Source organism: Apis florea, unplaced genomic scaffold, assembly GCF_048593485.1.
Source record: "Apis florea isolate Af1SG1 unplaced genomic scaffold, ASM4859348v1 contig_3078_pilon, whole genome shotgun sequence".
Classification (NCBI taxonomy): Eukaryota; Metazoa; Arthropoda; class Insecta; order Hymenoptera; family Apidae; genus Apis; species Apis florea.
Genome location: NW_028256702.1, coordinates 463,067 through 476,371, shown reverse-complemented (window position 1 = coordinate 476,371; position 13,305 = coordinate 463,067). Strand labels below are relative to the sequence as shown.

Sequence of the window (13,305 nt, the reverse complement as noted above, 5' to 3'; positions counted from 1 at the left end):
GTTTTGGAGTTTGTAAACATGTATATATCGTAGAGCAAGATGAATAGAAAGAATTATAAATAATTAAAATTCGAATATTTTCGATGATTTGAATTGAAGTTTATAAAACATGTTTAGAATTTAGAAAAGAAAAAGGATATAAGGATCAAAGTAAGGAAGAAAGAAAATATTACTTGGCAGAGAAATAAAGAGACGTATAGAAAAGTGAAAGAAAAATAGACAATCGTCAGAAAGGAAAATCTTAATCAAGCAATAAAAAATATTTTTTTCATAATCATGATTTTATGGAACGTGACACAATTACGTAAAAAAAAAAAAAAAAAGAAACTTATAAATAAAATATGAACGGTCTTTAATAGGTAAAACAAAAATTTTCAAATTTATGTCGAACGTTTTGAATTTCAAGCAGAGAAAAACATGTTTATCTTTTATTATAAAATTAAAAAAATAATTTACAATTGTTATAATGTAAACAATTAAATTTTCGTGTAAAATCTAATCTGATATTACTTAACGACAAAAATATAATATAATTAAACAATTCGATATAAAAAAGGATTTTTATTACATGTTCGTGTGGACGATTGATTTAAAGAGTTATATGTAGCATTAGTGATCTATAGTACATACTTTCTCATCATATGGTCAACAACGTCTGTATTGTAACGTGTCAGAAAAACATGAGACATTCGAACGTAAAAACGAATGTTCCAGGCAACAAATTCTCTAAAGTTTTACACCCTCATAAATCCTCTCGCATTCTTATAAGTCGTACAATATTATGCTCGCTTATTTTTCTGTAAAAGAAATATCCATTCTGCAAAAGGCTTGTAAATGGAGCAAAGTCTGCTCAATAATAATTAATAGTACATCGAAGAATACAAACTCAATCAGAAATGTCATATAGTTTAAACGAGTTTAATTAACAAACTGTATTATGAATAATAAATTTCTTTTTAATGCGATTTTGTGAATATATTGTAAAATATAATGGATTATATTTTATGATAAAATACGATATTTACGAAAATCAAGCAATAAACGAAATTGCATTGAAGATTTCGTTTTTAAGAAAATCATATTTGGATCAAATACATATGAACTTTACTAATTACCAGTTAGATGATTAGATAATTTGGAAAGGGTTATCGAATTGGAACACGTGACCAATTAATCAGTGGACACGTTGAAATTAATCAAATATATCGTATTATGAATTAAATAGTCGAATTAAATTTATTTAACGAATTTCCAAATTCAATTTTTCAAAAAAAAAAAAAAAAAAAAAAGTTGTCACTTATTATTCATGAATTTGTAGCCAACTAACAATAAGAATAAATGATAAACTGATTTTTAAATTTATTTATAAAAAAAATTAATATAATTTTGTTACTCTAGATTTTCTTATTTTGAGTCGTATTTTTTTCGTATTACGAATTTTGAAATATTACTTTCGAGAAGTGAAATTAATTTTTAAAGTTTCAACGTTTCTTTAAATATAATTTTAACTAAAAGATAAACAAAATATTAAATATGCAACATATTCTAGTTTGTATTATAAAATTAAAAATCCCATAGAAATTACATAATTTGAAAATAATCAAATTACACAAGTACAAAAAACATGTGCACCTTGCAAATGATTTTCAATTCCATCCTTCTATTTTTTAACTGATTCTTTAACACTAATTTCTAAAAGTTACATTCAATTTTTTATTCGAAATATATTTTTATATTTTTAATAATTTGAAAGATATTCGAGTGGATCGATTAAAATTAGACACTCTGTATACTTTTCTATAATTCTATACTATTCTCCCAAATTTCCGTCAAAATTTAAAAGATATTGATTAAAACGTCACATCACAATTTTGTGAATAAATAATGCTAATCATTCCTTCCTAATTGTAAATGCAACAATTTGATTCAACCCTCCAAACATCACGCTCCGCTCACGTTCAATGGAGCACGACACTCTCAAAAGATGTTACCTAGTTTGCTACTTTCACAACTGATATTTATTTGCGCATCTTTTGTGTGCATTGCTCGTATTACGTAATCCAACTAATTAAAACTTCAAACATAACGCGACAAACTTTCCCCTATATTTGACTGTTATCTGAGATCTGGTGACTATTTGTTCTGCACGTGTCAATTAGTGAATCGTGCGTAAGATGATTTACAACTTTCGTTGTTCGTATTTTTTAGTATCAATGAATCGATTTCATCGTGATAATTATATTAAGATAGAATGTAATAAGATAGAGCTTTTCACAATTTTCTTATACAATTTTGAATTTGAGGTATCACAATTTTTCATCATTGATTTTGATGAATTTTTTGTAACGTTTTCATTAATTTATATTACATAATAATATATCATATATTGTTTTTCAATTTTATTTGAAATGTTTGTTTAATTTCATAATGAATAAACAATAAAATAATTTTGGAACGATAATTTAATTTTTATTAGTTATTTATTATTTTATTTAAAATTCTCAAATTCCTAAATTCATCTAAATTTATATTTGGTGAGAAAAAAATTTATATATTCGATCATTATTTATTAAATTATAAGCAAGTGAAGTTAGACGAATCGAGACTCTATCTTCGTCTCACTGTCATTTCATTCTATCTCCACCTCGCTTCATCTAACACAAACTTTAATTATTTATAATTTAATATAACATCACAATTTTTATTTTGATCCTAGAATTCTCTATTCTAACATCCTGTATAATTTTGGATGAGAGATTTTGAAAAGATTGAAATTAAAAATTATCATTCCAGAATTATTGAATTTTATATTGATATCATTTTGTGTAGATTAAAATATATAACACTAAACAAGAAAATATTGGAATAAAAGATGAAACAAAATGTTACGTGTTTCAAGTAAAATTGAAAATACAAAATTATTGGAATGACGAATGAAAATTTCTTTCAGGTTTAATAAATATCACGAATAATTTTTATGAAAACAAGTTAACCTTTAATTCCATTTTAAGAAAAGATCAACTCGCAATATCAAGAGTCAATAAAATTACACATACATTCTTTCTCGAAAAGAAAGTTGTTTCGTTATGCGATATGTGTAATACAAAAATTAGCATGAACGATCTTATCTTTTACAAATTTTCTACTATCACATGGCACTATAATAATATCAATTTTTCTTCAATAGAAGATAACTTGATAGATTTTTACATACAAATAAATATATAAAAAAATATACGTATAAATTCTAGAAAAGTGCAAAATGTAGAATATAAAATTATTATTTTATTTTAAAATGTCATAATCTGTGTTATAAGAATAAATAAATGTCATAAGAATTTCTTTATCCTTCATTCCTTAAATCTTAATAAATAAATGTATGGTATAATAAATTTAAACGATCATTTGTGTATTTAAAGTGAAATTAAAGTGATATTACCCAAGAATTTTATTCGTTCCAAAACTTTGAAACTTTCATTTCGCATAAAATTTCTGAAAGTGAAAAAGATTTTTAAAGATTTATCATTTTTTACTTTATCGATTATTCAGAACAAAATTTCTCAAGATTTGACGCTTCATACATATTACATAATAATACATTTATTGCACTATAAAATTATATCTCTTAAGATCCCTAAATATTATGCATACAATTTTTAAAAATTAAAAAAAAATATAATAATATAAACCAAAGCGTTTAAATTGATTTCAAATGTTTATAAATATCTAATAAAAATATACGAAATATAAATTAGACATTTTAATGATTAATGATTTTTAATAAGGAAAAATTTTTACGTTACCCCTACATTTAAAAAAAGTCCAGGATGCAAAATAATAAAATTATTAATTATAAGAAATTATATATACAACTCTCATAAAAAAGAACGAACATAAATAAATTTTCATTCAACTGTAAATTCATTTTTCGACTTGATTAACACAATAACAATTTCATTTTCTTTTAACAATGAAATTTTCTTAAATTTGAACGGATCGTGTACGATTTCTAAAATCTCTTTATCTTCTAACACTAAAGATATAAGAGCATAAAATAATATCGTGTAAAATAATTTCGAAACACTTTTAAAGAAGTTATTTTCTCTCTCTCTCTCTCTCTCTCTCTCTCAATTTCCATTTCTTACATTTAAAAGTATATCCATATAGCATCGGTTTGAGAAGATTGTTCATAGATATCGATGACGTGCCTTAGTGAATCACGCACAATCGCAACTGTCGTTTTCTAACAGGGTACTTGACATTCCTAAGGAAACGAGAATTTATTACAGCTAGGTACATATATTCCTTGTGTTTTCCATAAAAGAGGAGGAACAACGTCTTTCGGTATATAATTCATCGTTCCTTTGAGCGATTTAACCGAATGATTTATCGGTTGGTTTCGATTATAGTCAAGTCCAGCGATTGTATAAGGAAGACGAAAGCTTCTCTCCTACAAGTGGAAATATGATTAATGCGATCGAATGCGCTGTTATGTACTAGTTTTTAAGCTGTGCTCACGCTTTTGTGTATTATATTCTTCCCGCCGGGAAGAGGACATCCTCTCATTTTTCTTTGAGACATTAGAACAGGAATGGAGGAGAGTATTAATCACGGAGATATAAATATTTAATCGATCCATCTTTACAATCTTTAACATTTTATAAATATACATATATATATATTGTTAATTGCAATCGTAGGAAATGTAAATGTCAATAATAATGAATATGCGATAACGAGGATTGGATTGGAGAGAAATTTTTCTCTAATGGAGAGGCGAATAAAAAAAAAATATCATAATTAATACGTTAATAATGAATTAATATTTATCGCTAGTCAACATTTAACATTCTAATCGATTAACATTGATTGCTAATTAAACATATGCGCGGCCACAATATTCAATCCCAAGGTGATGGTGACGCCAGTCTATGGTATGTTTAAAATAGAATAGAAAGATATACACAGAAAGTGTTACAAAATACCTTCACTTTATGCAGAATCGAGAAAGTGCGTGGAATAAACGAAGATACGAATGCAAATACGAATAATGATAAAAATGATGGGATGTAAATTGCGCGTTAAACGTTATTTAAACAAAATAGGAAAATGAATCGTGATGTGGTAATTATTACCATTTATGTAAAATTCTACTGTTTTAAAAAAGATTGCTTGAAATTGAAATAAATCTGGAAAATTATCATCGAATGATTATTGATAAGAAAATACTCCTGGATAGATTATTTTCGTTTAGATATTTTCTTTTTATCTGAGATGAAAAGAATTTTGAAAAAAAAAAAAAAAGAAAAAGAAAAACATGATTATATTGTAAAAGTTTTCAGATTCAGATAACATTTAATAATATTTTAATTGAAACGAAATTCATCAGATAATCTCATCAATTTGGGCTAATAAATTCAAATATTTTAGCAAAATAACTTATTTGTATTTCATATTGTAAAATCAAAATAACAAGATATACGAAATAAATCATCGTTTCTAACTGTTATTTTATTTCGAATAAAATACGTACCAATTGTTGTTGTTGAAACGAACGGCTAAATATGATTTGTTCGTATAATTAACGAGAGAACAATACAGGATAAATAAGATTATTCGTGATATTCAAAAGATACAGAATCTTTTTTCGATGATATCAGTATCTAAAGTATAATTAAATCCAGATTATCTCGTCGATAATTCCGAAGAAACGTAGGATCGCAATCAGTATTGATCAGCATGATTAAGTAATTACATATGCAACAAACTTGGTTTAAATTTTAACGATATAAAATGAAAACGTGAAAAATATTTGTTTGTTCGTGATTTCTTGAATTTTCCTTAATAAATATTTATTATTATTAAAATAAATATAATAATTTATAAATTACAATCTTTTTTTACATAAAATACATTACAAGCTAGAATGCTTATTTCCCCTTTTCTTCCTAAAAAGATATATAAAGATAAAATATATTATTGATACATACATTACAAAGTTGACTCGACAATTGAATTTCCTCCCTCAATTTTCCAAATCAGATTTTTACTTAGATAAATAAAGCTTAATAACATATTTCTACAAATTATCGTTTAACTGTATATAATTTTTATTAATTTCCAAAGAATTTCGAGCTTTCAATTCTCCCAAAATAAAAACTACGTCCAAACACACACACACACACACACACACACACACAGTTACTCGTTATTTCAATCATCGCCTGGAAAACTTTACCGATCAAATCTCAAGCTGCCCGGCCACGTCAAATTATCCCATAATGATATAAGACAGGGCGCGATATAAATCACTGTCAACCGTCGTCTTCCTCGACCTCTCACCTTCCATTACAGTACGTTTACCAATCTCTCCCCGGATCGATACATCAACCCCCTCGAAATCCAGAAAATCGGCGATAAACCGGCCAGCGCCACAATAGCGTCCGTGATACTCGCCGTTAAAGAAATTATGACAATTGAGTAAGCATCCTTTAACGGGGACCCGATGACATTTAGCGCAATGTGACATGCTGATCCCCGGGAAGGTAATCTCTCTCCAGGTGATGTACAGTGTGTTGTTGTCCCTGCACACGTACACACGTACACCGCACGCGCGTTAAATGAGGATCCGTGTAACCCCTCTTAAGGCGCCTCTGCCTGTGCCTCTGTGTGTCGCTGCGTTCTCTCCCTCTCTGTCACCCACGTAACCGGCTCTCTGTCCCCTCTGTGCACGTCCCATGTGCACGTCCTCTTAGGTGCAACGGTGGCTATCGTTACTTGGCCAAACGGTCGTATTGGTGATGCCTCCAGGGGTATATATACGACGAGCGCTGCGGGGCTTGATAAACACTTGCCCATCAGCGATTACTGCTGCAGCATGTACACGTCACTGGTAAGCGTAATTAAGAGACACGGGGAGATAGATAGAGAGATAGAGAGAGAATGAGAGAGAGAGAGAGAGAGAGAGAGAGAGAAAAAGATCTAGGGTGAATCTCGCTGGTGGTATCGGAGCTAGTGAGCCTTATGATACGGGAAGATTCGTCGAGTGCCGTCGAGATCCGCGTTTTCTTTTTTTTTTCTTTCTGTGCGTGATTGTGACACACAACCGTTCGTATGTGCCGTTGTTTTTACCCGACCGATTCGTGGACGTGTTTCTTTTCTGGGATGTTCAGAGGAACGGAAAAAGGGTGTCGAGAGTAGAGAGGCTAGACGAGTGTATCAAGGATATCAAGGATATCGTCGTGAATCACGTGTGCGTAGGTATCCGATACGTTGAATCTGGATTTGGATCGGGAGTCTTTTAGGTAATCTTGTTAAAGTTGTATGCATCGGTGTAAATTGATATGTTTCCGCAAAAGAGATCTCTTACGTTGAATAATTGTTCGCACGATATATTTAACGAATGGAAATTATCAAGATTTCGATCGGAAGATCAATGAAGAATCTTTAGAGAAGATTAGATGAGATAAATGTGTTAACTTCGCTTTGGATATTTTCCATTTCTGTTTCTTTTTATCGTTGTGTATTCTTTTTTTTTTTTTTTTTTTTTACAAGATGATAATATATTTCACCTAGAGATCAAAATAAGCACAAAAGTAAACGTACAGAAATAAAACTCAATCGAGGCTATTTATTATTATTTCTCTAGTGTGTATTGCAATCTCAAATTGCTCATAACATTTTTATACCCTATCGACTTTCCAAAAATTTCTTACGAATATATCAGTATCCTATGCAATAATTAACGCGATCGACAAATAATCGTTTTATCGTAACGTTTTCATTAAAAAGAAAAGAAAATTTCGTTTCGGAGAGACGTGCGAAACGCTCGAATCGAGCAGCGCTAGGAGCAATCTATGTCTGACTTAATATAACTGTCGCACTACCGCCCGAGTTATGGCTGACTCGAAATGATATCGCTACGCCGCGCCAAGTTGTTTTCGACAATGCTCGTGACGAAATTGAGCGATAGACAATCTTGCAATCGATTTCTCGAAACCTACACGTGACGCATCGTTTAAATCCAGTCTCGTAAACGCGCAATTACGCGGGAATCGCGAGAGATAATTTATAGATGTTTAAACACAATAATGTGTAAACACCGGTATACACGGCGCATGCGCATACGCGAGAACATTCAGTATCCGCCATACCGTGACGTCTTTACAAGCGTAATTCGAAGCAGTGTTTGTTTTACTGCTCAACTATAATGACCAACATCGCGTTAAGCATTTGAGCAAACTTCGAATTCGCTTAAATTGAATGCGTCGCCGCCATGCGTTTCGCGCGGGAAATTTCGGATCGTTTCGTCGTGTTATATATACATTTGACCAGAATTATGAAGATAATTAAAAAATACATCGAGTCGAATTATTTTAATTCTATCAATGGTAAAAAAATTTGAAACTATTTGATTTCACTTAAATTTAATTTAATATCTTTAATCCTGTTACAATAGCACGCACAATATCGAATTCGAAATTTTTAGTACAATTTGCAATTCAGGATTCCATTCACCGTGGATCTCGATTTCGTAATAACATTCAGATCTCTCTTCTCGAACTAAAAGTCGCAGCAACGAACGACACGAAGATCCATTTTGAATAAACGAGCGAGCCAATAAAGCGAGCCGAACGAGTCACGACTCTGATCTTTCCCCAGATAGCCGTGATCGCGCTTGCAGGCTGCGTGGCAGCCGCCCCCGCAGAGGACGTGATACCGATCGTGAGCCAAAGCCAGGAGGGCCCGAACCCGGACGGCTCGTACAAGTGGAGCTACGAGTCCGGAAACGGGATCAAGGCGCAAGAGGAGGGCCACTTGGAGAACGCTGGCCAAGAGAACGAGGCGATGAACGCGCAGGGAAGCTTCAGTTATCCCAGTGACGATGGCCAACAAATCTCGTTGACGTACATAGCGAACGAGGAAGGTTTCCAACCGCAGGGCGCTCACTTACCGACCACGCCGGAAATACCGCCCCTCATCCAGAAGGCGCTCGATTGGATAGCTGCGCATCCGAGCAAGGAGGACCAGAATCAGGTATAAAGGATAGTGCGTGCGTCGTCAGTGATCTCAGCGAGTCTGCATCTGCAATTCGATCTAATCCCTTTTGTACTACTACGGATTTTTTTTTTTTTTTTTTTTTTTTTTTTTTTTTTAACGATGAGTCGCCCTCTATCGTCGTTGCCTCTTGCCGCCCGCCCTTCAAGCTATAACGAAACGCGTTTATATATCACTCTCTAATGATTCAATGTGTTTGTAAATAATTTATTATATACTTTTTATGGATGTATACAAATATTCTCATGTATTGTATACATATATGCATTGTATATTGATATATATATATATATATATCTCATGTCGTTATTTTATATATATATATATATATATGTATGTATATGTATATGTATCGTGTATATTGCGTGTATTGTAACGCGACCACGTAGAACAACGGGTAACGAGCATATAGATAATCGTTCCCGGATATTACGGAATAAATGTTGCAATTCAAGAGAAGTGATAATTTTGTTTTTATACCTGACCTATTTATGAGATTTTGTAAATTTCTTTTTCTTTATTTTTTTTTTTTTTTTTTCGTTAACAGGGAAGGGGGGAGAAGAATTAGAAATATCAATTTTATTGAAACTTACGATGAACACTCTTTTTGATTATACATTATTATGTGATAATAATTGAAGATAAGGGGATATCTCCTCTCAGGAGAATAAGAATTGAACAAAAAATCTTCCTTGTAAATGCTTTGTGAATTTATTATATTAATTGAATTAAAATGCGCAAAAATGCATAATTCCAAGGCAGTTTTAAGCTTCAACAACTCGATATCGTTCTTTTGTAATAATTAAATTTCGTTCATTACTTATCAAACCTCTTCGTGTTTTTCTTCAATTCAAATGAATGCAAACTCACTGCATCAGTAGTATATATATCATAATAACATGATATGTACTTTAATTAATTACAAGAAAACGTTTTTTCATTTCTTTCATTTTTGATTCGTGTGATTAACCCTCGTTCAAGTAATCTAGATCACTTTATTTATTTATGTTTCTGGCAATATAAATGACACATTTCCTAAAATCCAGATATTAAAAACCACTTTTTGATTAAATTGATTCAAAGATTAGACAACGTTGTATCAAAACAGAAATTGTAAATAAATTTCACTTAAAAAATTCGAGGTACAGATGCAACAATTTTATCCTGCTTGAAGAAACACAGTTGTCGAACAGTCAATGTTAACTTTAATCGTAACTTTATATCAAAGCAGTATTTATTCCTTGCCCGGAGAATTTATCTAGTTTGGGTTTGAAACTGTTTGACCGGATCAAACATAAACGCAGATCGGATTAAGGCTAGTTTACAGTCGCTTTGGGTCACGACAGGTCAATCCAACAACTGCAGAGTACGCTGCAACTGCACGAAAACTTCGACTTACCTTCTCTTCACCATTTACCATTTCCTTCTTATTTACGATTCCACTTCTATCATTCAATCGAATTGTTACGTCAATAATTTCGTCTTCCAATTAACCCTGCAATGATGTACTGATTTATATTATACGATACTCCTTACTATGTCATAAAATTAAATTGCAATTTAAAATTCGTAAATTTCTTTTGAACAATGGATCTTAATCTTTTATTCGTCACAAACTTTTTTAAATGTTTTAAATTATGGTTATCGTCGATTGAACGACGAATTTTATGAAACATTTTAAATATATAGAATTACATCAAGAGATTGAATGATTTTCTGTCATAATAGATGCCCAATATAAATTAAAATTTAATTAAATCTGTGTGTACGTTTAAAATATTGTTCATCAATATTTTTCGAAACTTAATCATCTATCTCATTATCTGTTAATAAGGCACAATTCCATGGGCTAAAAAAATAGGATCAATACGAAACAGAAATTTAGATTGCTTCTTCGAATTTTCGAGGAATTTGATCCATTCGATCCATGCATTCCGCGGTACGTACTGATTTACGATAGAAAGTTTCAGCACGATGCGACATAGTACAACGTTTTAAGCACGTGCTCGTTGTAGACTCGGTTTGCCATCGTTAATCAATCGTGATACCACGGACATAAAGGACGTCCTCGAGTAATTTATTCAAAGACGATGGGTGTCCGGATAACGTGGACTCGTTTACCTTTCCTTGTGAATAAAATGACAAATATATCGTATGAGAATTATCGGGAACCTCGTAGCAAGAGGAGGATATATAAATTCATTTGTATCGGCTTGGAAGGAAATTGAGAAAGAAGAAAGAAATTGCTCGTAAAATAATTTACATTTTAACCTTGCGTTAATTGTAAAAAGAACTGATTAAAGGAAATAATATTTTGTACGATAATTATTCAATTGATAAATCTTTATTTCAATTTTTAATGGAATTGTTTCACTAAATGATTGAATGTAATTGTTATAATATTAACTTTTTGGAAAAATATCTAGCAAAATGTATTGGAGACATTATTTAGACATTTGAAAGAATTATAACTGTATTCTGCATCAATTTTTTAAACCATAAGTATAATATTTTTATTAAAATAATTATAAGTATTCGTATTCAAGTAAATTTGGAATAATGGATCTAGTCAATCATTGGAAAAAAGTATATAAAAATTTCTTAAATATACAATGTCTCGAAAATTACTACATTTGGCTTTAAAATTTTACCTGAGAAAAATATAAAAGAGTAAGAATATAAGATGTAAAAAGTCATTAGCTTATCTTAATTGTTATTATCGAAGATTTAATATATACATATATTAAATAATTAGTCAGATTTTCTCAATGGAGTCGTTTTACATTAATTTCATACGTCAATATCTTCCCCTTTGATGATGATTACACCTAAAACTTTCGTTGAACTTTCGCAAACAACAATATTATAGGTTTCTATTTTAATACCTGTAATATGTTTCACATTTACAATAGTATTATGTAATGCTTGATCGTTCCATCTTCTGTTGTCTGGTACAAAATCATCTGGTGAAACTTTTATCTCATAACGATTGCCTTTTAGAGGAATCATTACAGTATTTGTCAAGAGGCATAAATCATGTTTTAAACAACGATGAATCGAATATACTTTTCTAACACTAATTTTCTTCTTATACAATATCTTAAAATATTTCCTACTATATTTATACAATTAAAATACTGTGTAATAACATGTGATTAATTATATTAAATTATTAAATTACAAAATATATTCATAGAATTTTCATACTAAAATTAACTAAAAATAAAAAATAAACACTTATAATTAAAATTAACTTTTGTATTTGTTTCGCATACTAGAATTTCTTTTCAAAAGTAGCTTAACAAATATATTAACACTCTGTGTAAATAAATATAACTTGAATACTTAAAAAAAAAAAAATGGTATTTTTAATTTTCCATTTTCTTTTCAAATATCAAAGTTTTAAAATCCAAAATTTTTTAAAAAGTGTATTAATACATGAAAGCATATAATATATCTTTCCTTATTATTTACGTTAATTCCTTATTATTACGTTAATCGATGTAATAAAAATTTTTGTTATTATATGTTATGGTATTATTTCATTCACGTTTGTTCAATGTAAATAACATTTATATATTATAGTATTCATTTCAATTATGTTTGTCCAATTTACGTTTACGCCAATGTAATAAATAAACATTGGTTTAAGTACATTCTCTCTTTAAACATCTTCAAATTTTATGGACAGGAAGAGAAGATACGCTTTTGTAAATGTAAGACTCTGAAAATAATCATTTGAATATAAGGAAGATATCGTCGAGGAAAGAACAATTTCCCTGTTCATTTCTTTATCAAGTGTTATTGCATTCCGTTTCTTCATTGTGTCACAGCCCACGTTTAAGCATAAACGTGTCATCTCGGATCCACATCATAAACTACACTTTCTCCTTATCTCTCTTCTTTATTTTTTATTCCTCTTAAACCGCATTTCTTTTTCATTCCTATTCTGTATACTTGATTCTTATCGATATATATCGATATAAAAAATATTTTATAAAAAGTATATATATTTGATTTTTTAATTTATATTTCTTTACTCATCCCTTGTACATCAACAAGTTAATAATTAATTATTTCGATGAAAATTTTAATAATAAAGCGGCAAATTATATTAAATAATTTAATATGATTTAAATATTAGATCTATTTATAATGTTAGTTCAATCTTTTTCCCATATTATTACTTCATTGTGTTTCAATAATTCAAATTTCATAGAATTCTCTGTTAAATACGTTGAATAATGT

The 13,305-nt window shown here is 29.9% G+C and overlaps 1 protein-coding gene across 2 annotated transcripts; it reads left to right on the top strand.

The window, feature by feature from the left end:
* Nucleotides 1-6,650: 6,650 nt before the first annotated feature.
* Nucleotides 6,651-9,516, top strand: CPR22 (cuticular protein 22). 2 transcript variants are annotated; one of them, XM_012491353.3, is made up of 2 exons: nt 6,651-6,892; nt 8,662-9,516. In XM_012491353.3, the coding sequence occupies exons 1-2, from the start codon at nt 6,878-6,880 to the stop codon at nt 9,040-9,042; spliced, it is 396 nt and encodes a 131-aa protein (XP_012346807.1). In that variant the 5' UTR covers nt 6,651-6,877; the 3' UTR covers nt 9,043-9,516. The 2 variants fall into 2 exon arrangements, with proteins under 2 accessions (XP_012346807.1, XP_086764476.1); XM_086908350.1 differs by lacking the exon at nt 6,651-6,892 and adding an exon at nt 8,182-8,390.
* Nucleotides 9,517-13,305: the final 3,789 nt, after the last annotated feature.